The 20,973-nt window shown below is 53.5% G+C and overlaps 7 protein-coding genes across 7 annotated transcripts; 3 read left to right on the top strand and 4 right to left on the bottom strand.

Annotated features, from left to right (window-relative positions):
* Positions 1 to 3,239: 3,239 nt before the first annotated feature.
* On the bottom strand, positions 3,240 to 3,908 carry PG985_001603 (uncharacterized protein; the record flags this gene model as incomplete). The annotated part of the gene is made up of 1 exon (XM_066821372.1): positions 3,240 to 3,908. One exon carries the CDS (start codon positions 3,906 to 3,908, stop codon positions 3,240 to 3,242), a length of 669 nt encoding a protein of 222 aa, XP_066692251.1.
* A 1,231-nt stretch (positions 3,909 to 5,139) lies between these two features.
* On the bottom strand, positions 5,140 to 8,156 carry PG985_001604 (uncharacterized protein; the record flags this gene model as incomplete). The annotated part of the gene is made up of 3 exons (XM_066821373.1): positions 5,140 to 5,972; positions 6,033 to 7,098; positions 7,155 to 8,156. The coding sequence occupies 3 exons, from the start codon at positions 8,154 to 8,156 to the stop codon at positions 5,140 to 5,142; spliced, it is 2,901 nt and encodes a 966-aa protein (XP_066692252.1).
* Positions 8,157 to 12,607: 4,451 nt separating this feature from the next.
* Positions 12,608 to 13,281, top strand: PG985_001605 (uncharacterized protein; the record flags this gene model as incomplete). Its single annotated transcript, XM_066821374.1, has 2 exons — positions 12,608 to 12,886; positions 12,964 to 13,281. 2 exons carry the CDS (start codon positions 12,608 to 12,610, stop codon positions 13,279 to 13,281), a joined length of 597 nt encoding a protein of 198 aa, XP_066692253.1.
* Positions 13,282 to 13,862: 581 nt separating this feature from the next.
* On the top strand, positions 13,863 to 14,447 carry PG985_001606 (uncharacterized protein; the record flags this gene model as incomplete). The annotated part of the gene is made up of 1 exon (XM_066821375.1): positions 13,863 to 14,447. The coding sequence occupies one exon, from the start codon at positions 13,863 to 13,865 to the stop codon at positions 14,445 to 14,447; it is 585 nt and encodes a 194-aa protein (XP_066692254.1).
* Positions 14,448 to 15,368: 921 nt separating this feature from the next.
* Positions 15,369 to 16,950, top strand: PG985_001607 (uncharacterized protein; the record flags this gene model as incomplete). The annotated part of the gene is made up of 3 exons (XM_066821376.1): positions 15,369 to 15,630; positions 16,139 to 16,481; positions 16,674 to 16,950. The coding sequence occupies 3 exons, from the start codon at positions 15,369 to 15,371 to the stop codon at positions 16,948 to 16,950; spliced, it is 882 nt and encodes a 293-aa protein (XP_066692255.1).
* Positions 16,951 to 17,572: 622 nt separating this feature from the next.
* On the bottom strand, positions 17,573 to 18,638 carry PG985_001608 (uncharacterized protein; the record flags this gene model as incomplete). The annotated part of the gene is made up of 4 exons (XM_066821377.1): positions 17,573 to 17,779; positions 17,997 to 18,063; positions 18,124 to 18,130; positions 18,185 to 18,638. The coding sequence occupies 4 exons, from the start codon at positions 18,636 to 18,638 to the stop codon at positions 17,573 to 17,575; spliced, it is 735 nt and encodes a 244-aa protein (XP_066692256.1).
* A 1,442-nt stretch (positions 18,639 to 20,080) lies between these two features.
* PG985_001609 (uncharacterized protein) lies at positions 20,081 to 20,683 on the bottom strand (the record flags this gene model as incomplete). Its single annotated transcript, XM_066821378.1, has 1 exon — positions 20,081 to 20,683. The coding sequence occupies one exon, from the start codon at positions 20,681 to 20,683 to the stop codon at positions 20,081 to 20,083; it is 603 nt and encodes a 200-aa protein (XP_066692257.1).
* Positions 20,684 to 20,973: the final 290 nt, after the last annotated feature.

Below are 20,973 nucleotides of genomic sequence, written 5' to 3' on the forward strand. Positions count from 1 at the left end.
CTGTCGGAAGCTTTGGGATACGACAACGGGAACAGATTTCCATCGTTGGTACCCCTACATTATCCTGCCCGTGCGGCGATGCTGACGGGCTAATCCTGCTCGAATCACCATTGCTCCCATTACGACATGGCGAAACCTTACTCGAGTGGAGTATTTTCAAATTGATATCAGATCGTCTAAGCAGGAGACGAAACAAGTTTGAAAACACACACATCCAAGTCCAGAAGGGACAGATGTGGTCCGCTGGGAGCCAATAAACATAGCATTTCATGGATCAAGGAAATCTTCAAGATCGGTTTGCATGTATATTTCCGACATCCAATTGAGGCTCTTCCAGTAGTCTCCCGAATGCCTCTACCCGTTGCTTTTTGTTGGGCCGCGCAACGGGTGACGGACACTAGACGTCGTAGAATTGGAAGTGTGCGGTGCAAGCAGCGCGAGCCTCTTATTCGTATGATCAGGGCCAACAAAGAAGAGGCGATCTTCTCCTAGGCCAGTTCTGGACTTGAGCCTCTACAGATAGTAGCGCAGGATAGGGCGGTGGGCTTATCATGGTTTCAGAAAATTGCCAGGCGGGACGACCCGATATGCAATTGAATTCCCGCTGTCATCTTGGCTCCATACGGATCGTCACTCTATCAAAGAAGCCAAGAGGCATGACATGCATGATCCTTCGCAATTCTCCAGGTAGTCTTCCGGTTCCTTCAGTACACAGCAACCAAGATGCAAGCGATGACATGTTCAGGGTCGAATGCTTGACGCTCACTGGGCTCAGGTTAGTCGTCGGGGTTCACCGGGCTAGTTGACCAGATGACCTAGCTTGCCCGGGGTGAAGGCAAGTTAAGACATTCGGGAGCTAGGTACATAGTAGTCTCTACCCCTGCTCTCCGTGCCTGGCTTGGTGGCCGGATCACTGAAAGAGTTTGGCGCTGGATTACTGACTATCAAGACAATCAATTGTATTCCGCTCTTCTCTTATCACTCCTAAAACCAACATGAAGTCTATATATAATGACATACCAAGTACATGGAGCTGTAGTTGTCTTATTCGTCTGTTACCCAACTGTTTGGGTTTACCAACCCCTACCGCCTTCCGTCACCCCGCCTTTTGAATCAAGGCGATCCCTCCCATTTTAGTGGTCAACTTGCACCACCGGGAGCTTCGAAGTCGCAAGTTCAGCGTTGCAGATTCATACAGGAAATAGCACCTGTAGACCAATATCAAGATTAGAAGCTTCTCACCCAAATTTGGATTGCAGTGCTATCGGCTACATTTAGCTGCAGGAGCATGTAGCCGTGCCACCTGCAGCGATCTATGTGGGTAGGGGTAGTTGGTAGGTGGTAGGTCTGCTGTGTACTTACACCCACTCCGCTAGTGTCGGGTCGTTGGAACCGGATCTCTATTCGCTGACTCGGCGCCGGAACCCAGCCTGGGGATAAGGTCGTCGTGAACCGAGAATCCACTATGATACCCTGAACTGCTCACTATTTTCAACGAATATTGTGTCGACCAGGAAGGCATGCGGGGCGCAGATGGTGGTTGGCGGGATTGAGCGTAAGTAAGGTAGGCAATCCATAATGCAGCAGCCGCAACAAGCAACGACGGAACCCCGAGAGCTAGGGCGACGATAACTTCGGTTGAAAGGGACATGGCTTGAGCCTGGAAGGACTTAATAGCTTGATGGCTTGTAGTTATTCGGGGGAGAGGAATGATATACAGGTCGGCATGTTGAGATGAGCGCAATTGAAAGCCTGGATCAAATGGGGGAATGAACAATATATAGGGCGACAATGGCTGTGAGTGGAACACCGTAGGGCATAAGTACTTCCTGGCTGAGATGAGCATGGATGAGTGAAAAGGGATAAGTGAAAATGGGTGAGCTGGGTGGGAGAAAATGGATGCAGCAATGGATGCATGAATATGGAAGGATGACGATGGATAGATGAAGATGAAGATGAGAACGGAAATGGATGCATTAATATGGATGGAAGCTTTAACGATGTTATCGACGAGTCCTTATGAATGCCGCTTGTTGTAATCGTCGGCTGTGTAGTATATACAGCACCTTCCCTACATGGGTGGAGGGTACAGGCCAGGTAAGGATCTCGTGCACCGAGAGGTGAGATAGCCAATTAGAAAAGGGGTGAATTTGGAGCTTGCCTTGGCCCCCTTGGGGCTCTGCAACTAGACCTCGATTTTGTTAGCTATGTCCGCGCATCTAACTAAGCAGTTCGCTGGGCACCGTGCAGAGTACCAAGGGGATGCATCAAACTCCAAATGTTCTCAGGTGCCGCTCGAGATCTGCATCACCAACCCGTAAGCTGAGCTCCTCCAGAGCTACGCCACCTAGCGTATACCAAATTAGTGGCTGTCGGCACTGCATTGGCTACCTCAAGATTGATGTAATACTGTATGTGGCTTGCGAGAACTAGAACAACGTCGGCACACGGTGCATGGAGGGACTGCGAATCTGACGAGAACCACCATAGTCTATTGTAACCTAGGAAATCCTCCAAGCTAGTACCCCATCATCAAATCTGGTTCATCCTTCCACGGCTGCCGGCGCGCTGATCTGACGTACTGGTCTGCGAAATGGTGGCCCGGCTTGCAGGGAGTGGTTGTATGAACCAGACCGCTCCAACGTGAACGAATGAATTGGCAAACACGAGCAACAATCCCAAAACAAAACAGCCCATGTCCTCCGCAACGTGCAGTCTAGCCATCCGCCTGGATCAACCGCCGGTCCCAAACAACGCAGCCTGGGACCTCACGGCCTGATCGACCAACCTTCCATACACTCGCCTACTCACTAGCGGAACCTCCAGGACACAAGACCGAGGGTACGCAACAGCCTGCCACGAAAAGGGGACCGGGGCAGCAAGTTGAAATTGTCGACATGGCTGCTGAAAGATCACCCCCGGTCTACCCATCGGTCAATCGGGCTGGCTTCTCGGGCTTACATGCGCGGCATGGTCGAGTTGCAGAACGAGCCCGGCGACGGGGTCCAGACGCACTCCCAGCACCACTCGCAGCTGGGATCCTCGCTGCAGTTGACGTCGCTGCCAGAGCACAAGGGGTCAGCCATGTAAGCCATGATCTCATCGTTCGTCGCCATGACATCCAAGTATCAAAACCCGAACTCGGGGGATGAACTCAGGGGTCATGCATCGCGTCATGATGCACGTATGGGAAAGAACAGGCAGATGGATGAAATGGTAAGGGGCTGAGAGGGATGAACTCACTCGCCGCAGTTCTTGCACTTCGACTCCTGCTTAGCGCAGTCCGGATGCTTCTTGTACCCAAAGAAGGCCCCGAGGTCCACGTGGTGCCGCTTCGAGACGTCCTTGGACTTGGACTTGGACTTGTCGGACTTGCCAGACTTGTCGATGCTGCCGTCCTCGACCATCTGGGTCTGGTTGACGTTGTTCTTGACGTTGGACTTGCCAGACTTGCCGGACTTGTCGGACTTGCCAGACTTGTCGTTACTGCCGTCCTCGACCATCTGGGTCTGGTTGACGTTGTTCTTGATGTTGGCCTTGCCGGACTTGTCGTCGCTGTCCCGGACCATCACCTGGGTCTGATTGACATTGGCCTTGACCCGACTCATGCCGAGAATGCTCGGGAATCGCCCCTTCGACTTCTGCTGCTGCTGCTGCTGCTCCTTCTTCTGCTTCTCCAGCTCCTGGGCCTGCTTCATCTGCTTCTCGGCCGAGATGGACAAGTCATGGAAGGCAAGGTTCTGCACAAAAGGCACCTCGGACGGCTGGGACAGCTGGGATCGGCCCACGACGGTGTTGTTATTGCTCTGATGCTGGGGCTGCTGGTGCTGCATCTGCTGCACGGGCGACGCCAGCAAGGTCGCCGGGGCCGCGGCGAGCACGAGGGAGAGGACGGCTGACAGCTGCATGGTGGATTGGTGAATTGATGTCTTGACGACGGGGCTCTCGTAGAGTGAAGTGAAGGTGTAAGTAGAATTGCAAAGAGTGTGAAAGCGACAAGAGTCTGTCTGTACTGGGCAGGCAAAAAAAGTATGTGGAAGAATGATACTTCCTAAAGATGCACGTTGAAAACAGCCAGGATCGATGCGATGACGATGTCTCTCAAAATCTCCGAGACAGAAGGGGACGGGCTCGAGGTCGTTTATATACGCCGGTCAACAGAACGACAGAGGCCTGTCTCGAGCTCCCGTTTAGCCGTCAAGTTCCACAGTTCACGAATTAGGCTCCCGAGTGACCAGAACCATATGCCAGATACCAGACACAGGCAAGCGAAGGCCTAGAAGCCCACAAGCCAGAAGCCAAAATCAGCCGAAGGTTATACAGTCACAAAGATAGATGTCCACGATGGGTAGGGTTGATTGATTTGAACTATTATTCCCAATTGGACTGGAGCTCGTCGCGCGATAGGGCTACGCTACCGACCGTTCTCCGCGGCCATTCCACGCTCTCGCTTTCTTTCGTCCTTCATCGTACACACGCACTATATAGTATATAGGTACCTCCCACGTTCTCGATCTAGCACCATCACACAGAACTTCGCGCGTCTGGCTCGCTCGGCGGCACATACCTTTTTCCAACCACGGGGTACATACCCAACTGGACAAGCGCCATTGGGTAGGTAGTTGTTGATTGGCCTCTTCGTGCCAGGTCGCTTTTCGCCGCGGGCTAGCCTCCTCTGGTCCTTGTCATTGTGATATGGGTTTGGCGACGTGACCTCGGGACTCGCTTCGTAATGGCAAATCGTGGTACAAATGCAATCAACCGGGGGATGGAAGATGGTGGCATCTGTCAGATTCGCACCTGGTGACAGGCCAGAAATAGCTCAAAACATTCAATCGTGGTACAAGACGCTCGTCTCTCTTTGGGTGGGTGAGTAGGTTGGTAGGTTCCGATTAGGTAACCCGAAAGCTTCATCTACGAAGCAAAGTTGTAGCAAGGGTTTTCTAAAACGCCCCTCGGTAAATTAGGGCTCTTCAAACAAGAGCGTCACAAGCCAAAATGGCTTGGCAGGGGAGCTCTCAACTGAGCATGCTCTCCGACTTCCATCTAACATTGGGCATATTCCCGGTTGGAGTCGGTAGCAGCAGAAACAGAGGGTGCGATTGACTTTGGATTCCGAGACCAATATGTCCCTTGTCATCAAGCACCTCCAACATTAGTACCATCGTGGAAGAGGAGTAAGGGCCACTGCATTGCCGCCGTAGCCGGCACTCCAGGCCCGCCGTTCATGCTGACGCTCATGCCGAGATCGGGCTGGCCACCGTTGCTGCCATCGTTGACGTTGAGGCTACCGGACCTGGCGCCGTGGCCCAACGACATGAGAGCGTTGGCGCTATACCGGTCCTGGTTGTCGACAATGGCGGCGGTCCAGTCCTGCCAGGTGTTGCCGCCCGTGGCTGCCGCGGCTTGCTGGCGCCAAAGCATGTCGGGTTGCGCAATCTGCGTGGCTTGTGCGGCGAAGGCAGTAAGTGGGTTGTGGTCCGTGACTGGCGTCTGCGCTTGCGACGGTGGTTGCGTATTCTGTTGCGCCTGGCCTGGGACTTGTGCCTGGCCTTGTGCTTGCACGTGCGCCGCTGTCACTTGATCGGGGCCCTGGGCATACATGAACTGGTGATTGCCATCGTATTGCATGTTGTTCGGGCCATGTCCCGACGAGTCACCATAGGGGATGGGCGGGTACGAGCTCTGGTCTGCCGTGGTCTCGCCAAAGTAGCTGCTGCGCGATGTCGGCATTGCTGTCGTTGGCGTGCTAGAGCTGTTGGACGGCTCAGTACCGTTATGGCCGGACGAGGTATTTCCGGGCGCCCCGGGCAGACTGGTGTACGTTGGCGTCTGTGGCGACTGCTTCATCATCTCCTGCGTGACGGGTATTATGACACCTCCGGCTGTTTTACGTTGTCTGTCGCGCTCAATCCACGAGATTGTCCTATCCACAATGGACCGCACAGCATCATGGAATGCGTTTCCGGAGCCTAGACGCATGTTAGTGGCCATTGATCGACAACAAAGGAGGGACCAAAAAGCGAACTTACCGATGATTTTACTCGTCTCGGCCAGGATATCCAGCCACATGCCCATGTCGTGCCTCAGACTCTCCACCTCCGCGGACGTGACCTCGTACCTCCGTTCCCAGACAGCCGCCATGGACGAGAAGGCGGCCGCAATGTAGACTGACTGCATGTAATAGGTCGTGTCGATGGACTTGATCTTGTAAAGCTTGTAGACGCATTGCAGCATGTCTTTCGCCGCCTGCTCGCATAACCGCGTGTTCTCCGCCAGCACTTTGGGGTCCTGCGTCATGGCGACCGACGGGTGACGCACCAAGAGCCGGAACTCGCAGTCGACGTATTGCACGTACAGAGCCTGCATCTGGCCATCTCCACCTTCGACGTAGCGCAGAGCCTGGGGAAGCTCGTCCCGCCAGACCTGTAAGCGAGCCTCCAGTTCCTCGACGATCCTCAGGTAGCTCTCGGGGTCCCTGCGGGAGCAGTAGATGGTCGAGTACATCTCCAAGAAGAGGGCAGACATCTTGTAGCTCGCTATCCCGATCTCGTACAAGCATTTGCCACCGCGGGATGTGTCGACGCCTTCCGGGGTCAACATCTCGTCGGGAATCATTTCTGGGATGGGCACGTCGAACTCCTCGAGACGGATGCCCATTGGTCGTCCCATGCGACCGTTCAACGTTACGGCCATGGACACAATAGTCCACCAGATGCGTCCTCGCATCTCGGATTCCAACGTCGGGCCTTCGCCGGGCTTCCTGGTTGCCCGATGCAGACCGAGTTCGGTGGCCAGGCCTATGCAGTAATGCGTCATCATACCGCTGCAGTCGGGCTTGGGGAAACTCCTCGTATGCACCGCGATCATGACCAGCGCTTGCACGTCGGCGAAGGTCCGCGAGGTGGTCAGATCGACGAACTTGCTAAGCGCATAGTGGTAGTGCTTGTTCGAAAGTTCGTTGAGCCTGTGCTTTTGTTCCGGGTTCTCCCGATTCCTCAGTCCGATTTGTAGATATATACAGGCGAAGACCATGTGTACCATGACCGTCTCGGCCACGGTAGGCTTGAAGCCGGGATCGTCATATAACCGGGTGAGCTGGTCGACAGATTAGCATGCAGCAGCGTTGGAGAAGGGACAGTTTCTAGTCTTACCAGGTCCGTGAAGGTGGGCCGATGCAGGACAGGCAGGAAGGGGTACATGATGAGGAAATACCACTCGGCATAGGTGAAAGCATCCACCCTGGGCGGGTAGTCGACATGCAGAGGCGGATTGACGTTGCAGGCCGACATCATCAGCGCCTGCACTGACTTGTTGTACAGGGCCGAGCGCGGCTGGGTGCCGGGGGCGGGCTCGTCCATGTCCTCGGCGTCGAAGGAGCAGACATCGATGGTGCTGCCGAGGATGGTGAGGGTGGTGCCCTTGATGGAGCTGGAGACGGCCTTGTCGGTGGTGACGCCAATGTGGAAGTCGGCCGGTCGGGGCTCGAGCATGGACCTCGAGACCCCCGTGGTGAATTGAGTTTTCGGGGCGCGCGCCTGGCCGTTAGCCTTGACCCAGACAGAGTTTGGCATTTGCTGCCAATTCTCCTTCCCCGCGCCGCCGCCGCTGGCCATCGAGCCCGACGACCGACACGACGATGACGACAGCATGTTGCCCATGGCGTCGTAATTGCCCGTGGGCGAATGGCTGGGCTCGACGGCTTCGGCGCGACCCTGGAAAGTCTTGACCTCGATGCCGTTGGCGCCCAGCAGCTGCTCGAGCTCCCGGATGTGGTTCATCATGTCCGACTTCTCGCGCTCCAGCTCCTGCATGTACCCTCGACGCTCCGTCCGGCCCGTCACGCGATCCGTCACATAGCACTCGAGGTTCTGGTTGATGCAGTGGGAGCAGCCCTCGGGCAGGGCGTCGCATCGGATTTTGCGCACCTTGCACCGGTCGCATGCCTGGCCGGTCCTCGTATACGACTGCAGTTTGCTCTTGACAACGCTCGAAAAGTCGTTTGGTGCGCCTCCGCCGCCATTACCACCACCACCAACCATTCCTCCTCCTGATGATCCCATGCGATCTAGCTTCGGCAGCTTGCATTTGTTGTGGCTATCGGGTGTCTCGTATTCGGCATCGCCAGGCCGCTTCGGCGGACGGCCCGGGGCCATGGTCTCGGTAGGTCCAAGCCTCGGGGGCAGTCGAGGGGTGGAATAAAAAGCACTGGCGAGTAGCGCAAGCAGCTAAAATCAGTCGGGCGTTTCTGGGGGAAATGACGCGACGCGCGACCGTCGATGCGAACTTGGTTTAATTGCCGACCGAACGAACCGAACCTCAACCACAAAAACGGAAGTGCGGCACGGCAATGGAGCTTGCCGGAAGAAGGAAAGAAGAAGAACAAAAAAAGCTGGGCGGCTTATGTTCGAGAAGAATTGCAGGCGGCTTGCCGAGTGCCTGGAGGAATTGCTGGGAGATGGGGGAGCGGCAGCAGGCAGGCCAGAGCAGGTGCGACTGGAGATTCTGATTTGCGGCGGGTTTTGCCGTGGCTTGGGCTTGGGTCAAGCTGGGTCTGGCAGTGGCAGTAGTGAGTGGCCCAAGGAAACTGCCGACGGAGGTATATCCGCTGCTGCTATAGCCACTACTATTCGACAAGAACACCACCCGTCTATAAAAAATCCAAAATGGTGTATATAATGAGAACGGAAAGCTTCAGCTGCGTGTACGGATAGCTATGGCGAAAAAGTGGTGGGCGAGTCTCGGGGGTGTTGGCGGAATACATAGGACCCTCCGTCAAGAAGTGAAAAAAAGAGCGGGAGCTCGACTCAAGATAAACGAGGCAGGGCACGGCGGGACATGACAGTGACAAGGCAGGAGACAGACAGGACGGACAAGAGCGACGAGACAAATACCACGCTCCTCAGGAGCTCGACGGGCAGAAGAGGGTCTCTTGTTATGAGGAGCAGAGAGATGAGAGATGAGAGCGGAGACGATTAAGCCCGAACGGGGAGCCAGATGCAGAGCGACGTAGGGGTCCGTAGGGACAGGTAGGGACCTGGGCGGTACGGGGACGTGGTTCTGGCTGTTCAACGTGCCAATGGGGACGCCGGTCAGTGGTGATGGGCCCGCGAATGCTGCCATCAAGTTTGAAGAGCGCGAGTCAGCCGCTTCAGAAAGTACCTGCGAAAGGAAGACCCTTGCATCCCTGGACCCTGACCGCACCACAGATTCGGTGTTGGGTTGCGTGTAGTGTGAGTTGAGAGAGAGATCAAGAAAGACAGACAATGAGAAAGAGAAAAAATCCCCAGGAATGCATTCGTCAGCTATCGTTCGAGATGCAGAAATGGGGTGATTTGATTTACCCGGAGTAGCAGCAGGGGAAGAAAACGACGAACGCAATAAAACCTACCTCACGTTGTCCCTTTCTGCATCCGGTGCAGGCGATTGACGATCGATTAATTGATTGATTGATCATTGATGCACTTACCAGCAGCAGGCCTGCAGGTAGGCAGGTAGGCAGACAGGCAGACAGACAGGCCGACTGGCATACTGCATGCACTGCAGCGAGAGCGAGAGGTGTGCCAACCTTAGGAGGTTTTTTCGATGGACTGACGTGTGTCCAACCATCCCGCACCGCAGCCAAGTAAGTCATCTGAACATTGGTCCGGCTTGCCATGTCATGAAGCAAGCTAAGTAGAACCGCGGGCACGCAGAAGTGCCCATGCATCCATCGGGCAGTCCCTGCGCGATTAGAGAACTGCAAAGGTTGAATAAGGATCAAATCAGGCGAATCACATCAAAACTGTGTATTATATGTTCCAATCAATAGTACCTACCTATGCACCATTGCCAACCGGCTTCGCATGTACATCAAGGTCAGCTGGTAGCTGGTACCGACTATGAGGTAGGAATGGGCAGGCAAGCAGGTAAATGGATCGGCGGGGACGATGCTGTGTTGTCGGGATGGGCTGCTGGAGATCAGGAACTCCCGTTAGGAATCGTCGTCACCACCGCACAGCAGCTGTAGGGCCAGTCCCAGTCCCGAGGAGGTCGCTCTCCTCCCCCATGCATGCACGCGCGTGGCGCTGGAAAAAAAAAAAGATGTGCCAGCCCAGAAAAGAAGGGGTCCTCAAGCGAGTTCCCCAGTTATCGGCTGTCGCTCAGGGTTCTCGTTGGTTACCATGCAAGCAGCAGAGCACCCACACCACGGCTCAAGCTACGGTTTCTTTTTTTGAGCCAGGGCCCCAACCCAAGGCCTGGACCGCTGGCCCTCTAGACTCGACCGCTGCAGCTGCCAAGCCCCCTGCGTCCGCTAACCACTCAACTCTAAATTCAAGCGTCATCTCCCTATTTCAACCTTCTCATTTGGCTCGCCCTATCACCCATCGTGAATACGGCCAAATGGGTCGCTCCCAATGCCAGCACTCACAGCGCGTACAGGGGCCACGACTCGTGACGGGCAGATTTCCTTGCTGGCAGAGGTGGTATGCGTTCGTAATCCACGCTCTCTCTCCCGATTGCAATGGAGACGATGCTTTTCTCCTATCGCTCGCTCAAACATACCAGCCACCCCTCCCGACTGGAGTTGAGAGTTGGGTCGACCTGTTTCGGTGCCCTGGTCCATTGCCTGTCTAGGTTTGAGGCAATGAGGGGGGATTGGGGGGATTAGATGGGGGGGAACCTCCACGGTCGTCCAACTCACACACGATGGCATGTACATCTACATACTTGAGCTTACCTCAATATGTAAATAGAGTTTAGATGCTTCGGTGCCCTTTCCCCTTCTTTCTGTTTCCCTACCCCCTCGCGTATCGGCTATCGTGACATCGTCAGACCTGGCCTTGCTCATCTCAAAGCTCCCACCCCCATGCAGATTGGCCCTCGGATCGGGACCCCACGAATCGCCGTGTCTCAACGTGACCGATGAGGAACATCAGCCCAACCCTATGCACGCCACTGACTGACCGAGGTGATGGGGCCAATCTAACCAACACCCTCGCTGCAGGTCTAGGCGATGTTTAATCCACCTCGTTAACCTTTCTTGTTGCTGTTATCGTCTGTTTCTTCGCTCTCTCTGCTCGGGGAGGCGGGCCAGGTCGATACTAAATAAAATAGCCCTCAAGTCTGAAGCAGTAGCCCGAAACCAAGGCGGGCTCGCGAGTACGATTTACTTTGGTCTGTTCTGATGTTTTATTTTGGCTTTGCCTTTGGCTATGGCTACCCGCAACGAGAAGTGGATGCGGCGTCAGCGAACGACCAGCCCAATGTGCGGGTTGAAGGTTTTCATGCGTTCCGACAGGCTGGGCCGTCTGGTCGCTGCCAAGTCTCGAGTCGGAAGACGGATCCCAGTCATGTCCTCCCCCAGCCCAGACTGCCAGCGTGGTACTTGGACTGGAGGTCGTGCCAGATCAAATCGTAAACCAGCCCGTCCATCTCCACGGGGTTACGTGATTGGCATGTCGTAACCGCCTGGTTTCATTCGGGTGTCCTGCCAAGCGACCGATACAGATCCTGCGTAGTACAATTTTGAAACTCCTGCAGCTCGGGATATATTCAGAGTGTGTAAAGTCGTCCAGACACCAGACAAACCAAACCCGCCAGGCTAACTCCCACCCAGGACATCGGTGGGCGAGAGTTCATGCAGCGTGCCATATTTGGCGCATGGTCGTACTGACAGTGGACAGTGGGCAACGCGTTCATCTTCGCACATGACCATCAAGTATCAGCAATTCATGCGAACAACTAGATATGACATACGTTATCTTCGCCGTCATCAAAATGGAGAAGAGAGTAAAAACAACGGCCATCCGTAAAGAGTAAATTGCCCGCGGCTATTGAGAAACGGCGCCAAGGGAGGCTGGACTTGGCGTTTGGCGGCTTGGAACTAGCAAGTTTCGAACCAAGCTCTGGGCAGCGCGGGAAACGGCAGCGGAAACGCTGCATGAGGAAGGAGTCTAGAAGAACTCACCAAACGGAGAAAAAAAAATTAGTCCATTGCTCCCGGTCGATATTACGACAGCTACTTGCATTGACCATGTTTTTCGAAGACGATCGATCCCAATCCAATTCAAGGTGGTTAATGCCAATAACGCCAATAACATGAGAAGTTCATGACTCCGAGTTGGGAACTATCACTATGCCGGCAGTAGTAGAAAAATAGCTTCTCGCAATTGAGAGCCGTGACTCAACATCTTCTTAGTAATTTCGCCAATGCGATAGATTCGACCTACATGCATTCCACCTCGATACCTCAAATCAATGGTTGATCCAATGCCTGACTGGCTGCACAGAATCCGATCATCAGAACAGCCACATTGACTTGACTCCCGTCGATGCAGCCATGAACGTTTTACCAGCTTTCCACCCACTAAAAAGTACCGTCCGTTGCTTGCTGCTGCATGCATGTATGGTTATGTCAGCAGCCGCCTTAACTTACCCTACCCCGCCATCGAAATCGTCCAACCCCACCATGCATTGCCATGACGAGCGCGAGCAATTGAAGCCCTGTCGCGAAAAAAACGAAACGCATTGCTCTGATTCACCTCCCGAAGACTTGACAGGTCTCACCTCACCTGCCTACGCCCGGACCCTACTGGAACACCGTGCTTGTCGATTCTAGACCACCATGGCCGCCCTCGAGACAGTGCCGCTGGAGCACCTGCCGGCAACCCACACGGTCCTCCTGGCGCTCTACCGCAACGTCGCCAACGCGGCGTTCCTGCAGGAGCAGCTCCTGAGCCGCAACGCCGACTTTGAGTACGCCTTCGTCGACGCCAGCACCGTCGCCTCGCGCTTCCAGCTGCTCACGGCCGTCTACAAGGCCATCACGGCCGAGATGGCGGGCAACATGCGCACTCCCAACGTGCACTCGGAGATGGTGGTTTCCCTCAGCTCTAATAACAATGTAGGTTTTCTTCTTTCAACGGACGACATATGCCCTGCACATGGATGGAACGATGGACTAATGACTTATGCCCGCAGATCTCAGAGGCCTACAGGAGATACGGCGTCCAGCCTGCCACCAAGGACGTAGTGGTGGTCAAAGTACTCGTGTCGCGAGAAGGCGCACCTAGCAGTCTGACGCCAGCGGACGTGGAGAAGCACCTCCAGACACATGTCCAAGGAGAGAGCGTATCGTGTACCGACGAGGAACTGGCCAATGTGACGGACTGGCCCAAGCTGCGCAAGTATCACAAGCTCAACGGCTTGCCTTGGATTGAGGCGATCAAGGACGAAGGTGCCAAGAAGAATGAGCTGGAGATGCTCATTGTTTCTGCGATGGCCATGAGGGGCACCTAGGGCCGTAAGACAGGGGAGTTTTGGTTGGAGATAAAATAGATGATACCCCAAGATATTAGAAACAGATCAACAGTCATACATTGAGCAAGTAATTATTTGACTACTACTGTATTAAAGAAAACTTGAGACGCAATTCCAATCTCCATGAGATGGATGTTGGGCGACGTAGTTGCAGATACCCTCTTTTTCGGGACGACGTTGCTGCCGGCCCGACACAGCTGCAATCGGACCTCCAAACAGACCCGTTGCTTGCTTGCTGGACCTTCAACGTTCGAGTATCATGCCAACCACCCAATACGTCCCATGCGACACACAGCCCATAAACCCGCCAACATTGATCAAACACATCTCAATCTGTTTCATTGATCTGAATCCACTTGCCGGCAGTTGATCTTAGTCATCCATTTTCTCTTGTCGAACTGACAACCAAGGAAGGGAGAGCGACGGCCCATTCACCACGCGACCGCATCAGCAAATCATCATCCGATATTGCATTGGCCCCCTTTTTCATAAACCTCTCACCTCTCCCCAGCAATTATTTGCAATCACATTCCTGCATAAGAGGAAAACCCCAGACAGACATGTCCGACATCCCCTCCTCCCTCGCCCCTCCCGAGCCCACCAAGCTCCAGCGCGACATCGTCGCCCGCCCAGCCTCGTGGTTCGTGCAGTCCCCCCTGTGCGTCGGCGCCGGCCTCCTGACGGCGCGCTACTTTTTTCAGATCGACCTCCGGGGTTCGCTGCGGGGCCGCCGCGTCCTCGCGGGGAGCGCCTTCGCCTACGCCGTCATGACCCCCTTCGACGTCTGGTACTGGCGCCGCGCCCGCGACGCCGTCGCCGACCGCAACGGCTGGGAGATGCGGCAGAAGCGGCAGGGGTACCCCGTCGACGCGCCCCGGGGGGTGCGGGGCGCGGATGGGGAGTGGACCGCGGAGACGACGACGGCGGCGACGACTGCCGGCGCCAGGTCGGGTGCGGTTGGTCGTGGAAGCAGCGGAAGTGGTAATGTGCCGACGGGACGATTCGGTGGAGGAAGCGACGGCACGCGGAGTCAGGGAGGAGGGTATGCGGGTGGTGGTGCTGGTGGTGCTGGTGGCGAGGAGGAACTCCAGGATCCATGGGCGCTGCCTCAGTCCAAAAATGGCGGCTCGTCGCGGTGGAGCTAGACACATCGAAGGTTCTACGAGAGGTCTGGCTTACTTGTGGACTTCATTCAGATCCGAAGCGATGCAATTGACGGCGAAGGTGTCTGGACTGGGAGACATATCATGATTGTTTGCAAACCAAGGAGTCCGTCCACACGAGGCCTGCCAACCAGACGAGCTGACTGGAGCGCATGCTTCCAAATCAATCATTGCTTGCCATGAAAGGCCTACGATGGCGTCTCTTTACATGTACAGTATATCAGGTAGCTTCATGCGGTTGTCCTAAGCAGGGATTGGCGTCCCGTCACGGGCTGACACAGCAAGCGAACTCCAACAGAAATCAATAACCGCATACAAGGACAATACAAGTATGTTATGTTCAATTAACGCCGATATTTCCAGTTCAGTTCATTCTCTTCGTCAAGCACAGCTTTGCGGCAAGAGCGACAGCTTTTGATTGGCGTAGAAGACGGTCGGGGTCCCACGAATTACCAACCCATGGTGAAGATGCCGACTGTATGGCCGATTGAAAATCGGAGAAATGCGCACAGCGCAGCGTAAACCCCAGTCGAGACGAGTAATGGTTCGCCAGAAATTTGGTTCCAAGCAGACTTCTAGAGGATACTCCAGCCAAAACCGCGAATTGAAGCAATGTTAAACATCAAAAACGTGGGTGCTTTGCGCCACCGTCGAGCTTGACGTGTCAAAGGCGCAAGTAACCAAGAAAGACGAACACATGGCTGGGTGAGGTATTGACGTACAAGATTAATCAAACGCAGGCCAACCCAGAGATCTAATCGCCAAAGTCTATCAGTACCGTGGAAGGCGATGAGCATCAGAGGGGAAAAGGTTCTGGCGCAGCCAATACGAGTGAATTTGCTATCTATCTCCGCCGCGAGAGCAATACCTATATAAGAGATACCATCTGCCCGCAATTGAAACATGATTTCCTTCTCTCTCTCCATGCTCCTCCCACAAGTCCAAGTGCCTCCATGGCAAGGCGCTTGGAGCCTCACCTGGCAGCCGCAACAACATGGCCTTGCACCACCCCACAGCACGACAGCACGACAGCACAACACGCCGGACAACGACATCAACACGACATGGCACCAGGACAGCGCCAACAAAGCGCAATCACCAAGTGCTTGGGAGGTTTTCTTCTTCAGCACCCTGCACGAAGCAGAGCAACCAATGAAAAAAATGAGTTTGGATTCGTCAGAGACGAAGAGTGAACAAAAAATTGATCCATGCCGCCGGAACCGTCGAAGCAGACGCCGGTTGGGCCCGACACCTGGCTGTCGCCGTGCAAGACCTTCTTGATCGTCAAGCACAATGGACAGAGCAGATGGGTTAGCAAAAACCTGAAAGTTGGGTGCTGCCAGGGGAAAGGAATGGGGAAGGGGAAAGAAATGCCAGCAAAAATTGTACGACGGCTCAGCCCAAAGGGCGTCTCCAAGGCGGAAAACATGACGATGTGCAATGCCATGTCAATACCTCCCAGCAGGAATACTTGATCTCCCACTGGGGCCGATGAAAAATAATGAAGAAGAAAGGGAAAAGAGGAATCAGATTGGGACGGGCAGAAGAGCTGCTTAAATACTGGGATTCCGGGGCCCTTTGCATCAAGTGCACGTGTCTACTGATTTGTAAACAGGTACCGCCTAGACGTCATTGACTCCGAGTTGCCTGAAGCCGGTTGCTGTTGTGTGCAGCTACGAGTGGAAGGAGCAGACCTCGAAACGACACCCACCCAACCCCAACACACGCAAAGGCAGAAGCTGCCTCGGCAATACACAATAGCGTGGACTGGTGGGAGCTTGTGCCTCTGGCCAGCCTGGCCGATGCGCAACAAACAAACGGAAACGACGAGACGAGAGGCCGCCGCAAGCAACATGGCACCTTGGCTTCCACATCAGATTCTCCACAAGTCCCTGTTCCATGGATGTTTGGAGGCAGGCAGACCCTTCAACGAAGGAGGGAAGCATGGTTACTAAATGCGCCTCCTGCTCACTACGGTGCATGCCTCGGCTGGTCTATCGGATGCTCAGCAATGGGGTTCGCAGAAGCCAAGCTGCAAGGAGATCACAACTGTCGAGGGGATTGATTACGGGCCGGAATTTGCTGGATCTTGCATACCAGGTACCTACATGTATGCAGGAAGGGATCTTGTTGGACTGGAAGCAGAGACATGATGTTACATCACAGGGGCCCGCCAGGGTCGGACTGACATGTGCCCTGGTCTTGCAGGTGGGGAGTCTTCTTGATTTCTGATCACCTCTACTTGCCAACAGCACAGCGAGCACCTGCAAAGCTGTTTGAGTACCGGCGGAAGGAATGGGACTGGCTGCCTGATCAGGTGTGGGGCATGGCTTGTTTTGAGGTGGACTGGAGACAAATGTTGAGGGAAGGAGCGAAAGCACGGGACTGCAGAAGCCGGAAGATGATGACCAGTCAGACCATTGCAGGCGATATGTCTGTTCTTTGCCACGAGCAGGAGCTGCGCCTTGGCCAGTCTGATTCCTAATTGAAAAAAGGGGTTGGTTAATCAGCCTGATTGATACCATGGCAACGCATTTCGAGACACATTGAACTGGTGTGGGCTAGGTAGTCTATCCAAATTACAACTCATGTTTCCCCGTATATATGTTTGACAAGAACTATGACAACATGTCAGAACTCGTCTGTCACTGTGCTCCAAGGCAGGAGAGAGTGACCTGACCCCCTAACCGAGGCTGTACCCAGCTATGCCTTATACCACTGGATTATTAGTTATAGAAGAAACTTGGCAATAAAATTGTCAAAGTATTCAGCCATACTGTACCGTCTTGGTGTAAGTTGGCGTTGTGGTGGCTGAAAAGAACCTATTGGCAGATGCTGGGAACATTCAAGTCAAGTCATCCATAGGCGTGATCGACTCCTCGTCTTCATGCCAAGCATATCCCGCCGGGAGAGGTTGTCTCCAGAGATTGTTAAACATCTTGCCGTATAAACACACCACGAGCCTCTTTCCAAGCGCCTTTGCGAAAGTCTGCCACATACCCAAGATTTTGCTGCTGGGTCTCCATGTGTCGTCGCCTTCTATTCTTTCATCTTTGTGAAGCCACCACGACCAGCATACAAGCACTCTCCCCTCGTCGATTACTATCTCACATGTGGGCCCCGTCTTCGAGAAAGAGTGTAAGTACATCTTCCGTAGGTTTGGCATCCTCTGAGCTGCAGTTGTGGCGGCCATCCAGACACGGTCCTGCAACGGCCATAAGCCCCATACTTCTGAGCTTGACCTGGCGATTCTTTCCAGCTCCGATGCCTGTGGCCTTTCCAGCATGTCTATGATGAATTGATCGTAGTCGAGACTAAAATCCTCCAGTAAATACCACCTCGATGTGGCATCGTTGCCTCCCTATTTGGTCGGGCTTGAGAAACCCAATGCCGACTCCTGTGCTTGGACTTAGGCACAGACTCCGAGGTCCCAGGGACATCTGATAGATCTTCTGGGTCAAATTGGCAGAAGACCTCTCGTATCTGTCACAGACACTACTGTCGCCTCTGGCGGAGTCGCATTTGCGGTACCTGAATAGCTCCACTTTTAAGTATGTTGCGGGACGAAGGTGCCAATTCTGAATTGTCTTGGGCACATCTATGGCGTTGTTAGTTCAACAACCGTCCAGTATACTGGACATGGACGCATGGTTCGTACGCAGGAACTGTTAATACCAACAGGCATATGGATCGACTGGTTATCCAGGAAAAGCACTTACTATCAATTTCTTCTTGCCTCATATAAAACCTGAGTGTCTTTTCTTGGGCACAGGGTGTGCTCTCGGCTAGAGGTAAGCCAATAAGGCTGGCCCCAGGGCTGTTCCGGGCTTCGAGGTGGAGTTGCTTGATAGCAGGAACGTCTGGAAAACGAGCCTGTAGCTTGGCCTCATTCGCCGCGTAATGTATTGCTGTTGATGTTTCCTGTGATCCGTCTAGGAAGAAAGATAGTTTGATCCCGGGCTCGTCGTTCAGCCTCTTTAATAACGCCATAACATCTCTGATGGCCACGAGAGATTCCGCTGCAGTAAGGTCTTCAAATCTGATCTCGAGTTGCCGAACGTAAGACAGCTTTCCTGATTTGGTGATAGCAGCGAGCGTTCTGATATCAGCATGCGTTTCATACGTCTTGCCAATCTTACGGAAAGCTATGGGTTCGACAACGGCCCTCCACATAGCGCAGACCCGAAGGAGATTCAGCCGTTGTTTACAAGCGTGCTTGGTATGTGAGCAGCGTTCGGGTAACAGATATCTCATGATCATTGTCGTAAGTTCAAACGGTAGAGGCCATGATCTTGAAACCATCTTTGCAAATATTCTACGGAAAAGAAAAGTGTCAAGAATGAAGTCGCCCAAGGGCTGTAGGAGAGATTGGTAGCCGAGGAATGTTTAATTGGTCGTTGGTTGCTTGCTTGGTATCTTTCTCACCTGCGAAAACTCGTTTTGTTGGTTCTTCTTATCATCTGCTTTTGTTCTTCCGCATTCCAAGTCAAGCAAACGCTTGCCAGGTTGTGTCATGTGAAACACGTCACATGTGGTCTCTCCTCTTTGATGGGTCGACGTCATATGGCCATTCGATGGAAATAAATGGGGTTCAATACTAATTTGCTGTCAAGGCTCGATCCAACAGGTATCTCTTGGATAGACACCTCGACAGTTACTTGGGAGGGCTCTTAGGTGACGCGTCTTTCTCTATGATTCTAATGGCCCTGTCTCATCTAATATGTGAAGATACAGCTTCCCCATTTGTTGAAAGCGAAGTTAGCTCACAAATACAGTGCGACGCGAACTGGAAAGGCTTGTGTATTACAAGGGTATAATGATTTCAAATGAGACATTTGCCAATATGGTCGCATTTGATCGTCCTTGCAGCAATATTGACCCATGTTCCAGGGACTAGGGGTATATTCTCACAACCTGGCCCTGTTCGTCGCCTATTCGTGCGATGAGTCTATTGCCTCGCTTTTCTGCAAACATGCACCACGCATTCCAGAGCCTTTCGCTGGGCCGCCACCCCTTGTGCCTGTCCAAGCCTTTCCACGACCAGAGGAGTGAGACGAGCGGGCCATGCATGTCGAAGCGAGGCCCTATCCCCGTGGCCGAGACCAAGGACATGCGCTCTAACTTCGGCATTCTTTGAGCTGCTACCGCCCCGGCCTCCCATACAACCCCCTCCACCTGCCGCATGTCGACGGTGTAGACCAGATCTATCAGATTTAGCGGACACGAGGGTTTCAGCATGTCGATGATGCATTGGTCGTAGTCCATATAGAACGTGGTGAGTAGTGGCCACTCTGTCCCGGGGCCACCCAGGTCTGTCAAGTTTGGCCCAAAGATATCGATACCTATTCCGGTGTCCCTTGTGAGGCGTAAAGATTTGAGACCAAGCGATATCTGGTGGAATTTCATCGTCCAGGGGATAGATGATGTTTCGGTTGTATCCCTCCGAAGAATATAACGTTCCCTGTTTATCAACATGCGGCACCCTTTATTGGAAGTGCAAGACCAATCATATGCGGTTAGCAGCTGGGTGAAGTCTACCTACTCGTTAGCTGGTTGAAAAAAAAAAAAAAAAAAAACCCCATATTCACTCCCAAAATATGACACCCCATATGAATTCAATGAACTACAAAGTTCAGGAAGGGAAAGTGCTTACCGTGCCATACTTCTTGTGGCATTTTGTAGAATTTGAATGTTGGATGCATTGCACAAGGGGCACTTTCTACCAATCGGTTGGCAATTCCCAATGTGCTGGGGTTGGACACCACGTTGACCTTCAGAGCCCTAATGGCGTTGACCTGGGGAAATGGAGGTAACAGAGCACGTTCAATAGCCTCAAGCTGTGAATGCACCCCTTCTCTCCCGTATTTGCCACTCATGTAGAGTTTGAGGCCAACCCCGGGGTGGCTTCCGTATTCCTTGTACTCATCTAAGCGACTTAGAAGCGTCAAAATCTTCCTAATCGCTGCGACGCAATCTATCGCGGCAACCTGTCTCAGATCGACAACCAGGTCCCGAAGGTGAGAAACCCTGCCTCTTCTCTCAATTGTAGAGCAGAGTAGCTTTACATCCTCGTCGGTCTTACATTTGTCCCAAATGAAGCGAAATGTCATAGCTTCGACAGCACATCTCCAATGCTCGCAGACGGTGACCAGCCGTCGCCGCGCCGCAATGTCGGCCTTTCCTGGGCCATTGATTGATAGGTGGTCTACAATGATCATGGTGAGTTCTAACGGTAAAGGCCATGGTCTTGATTCCATATTGAGGGTTTCTTGTGGATGAGTGTTGATATGGGAGTTAACTCAGCCCATCACTCAGACCGGCGTTCGATATTTAAATATCCCTACATTGCCTCTTCCTTGTGTGTATCATGATTGCCATACTTTGATTTTTAGTACACGTGTTGGCCTAGCCTATCTCCTGGCTTTGCCACTCTGCAGTCCATATCGAACAAGCAACTACTGGGATTGTACTTAGTATGGATTGCGGGTCAGTTTATTCTTTCCCTAGC

The sequence above is a fragment of the Apiospora marii genome, assembly GCF_038362585.1.
Source record: "Apiospora marii strain CBS 49790 chromosome Unknown utg000001l_segment0_segment0, whole genome shotgun sequence".
Taxonomy (NCBI): Eukaryota; Fungi; Ascomycota; class Sordariomycetes; order Amphisphaeriales; family Apiosporaceae; genus Apiospora; species Apiospora marii.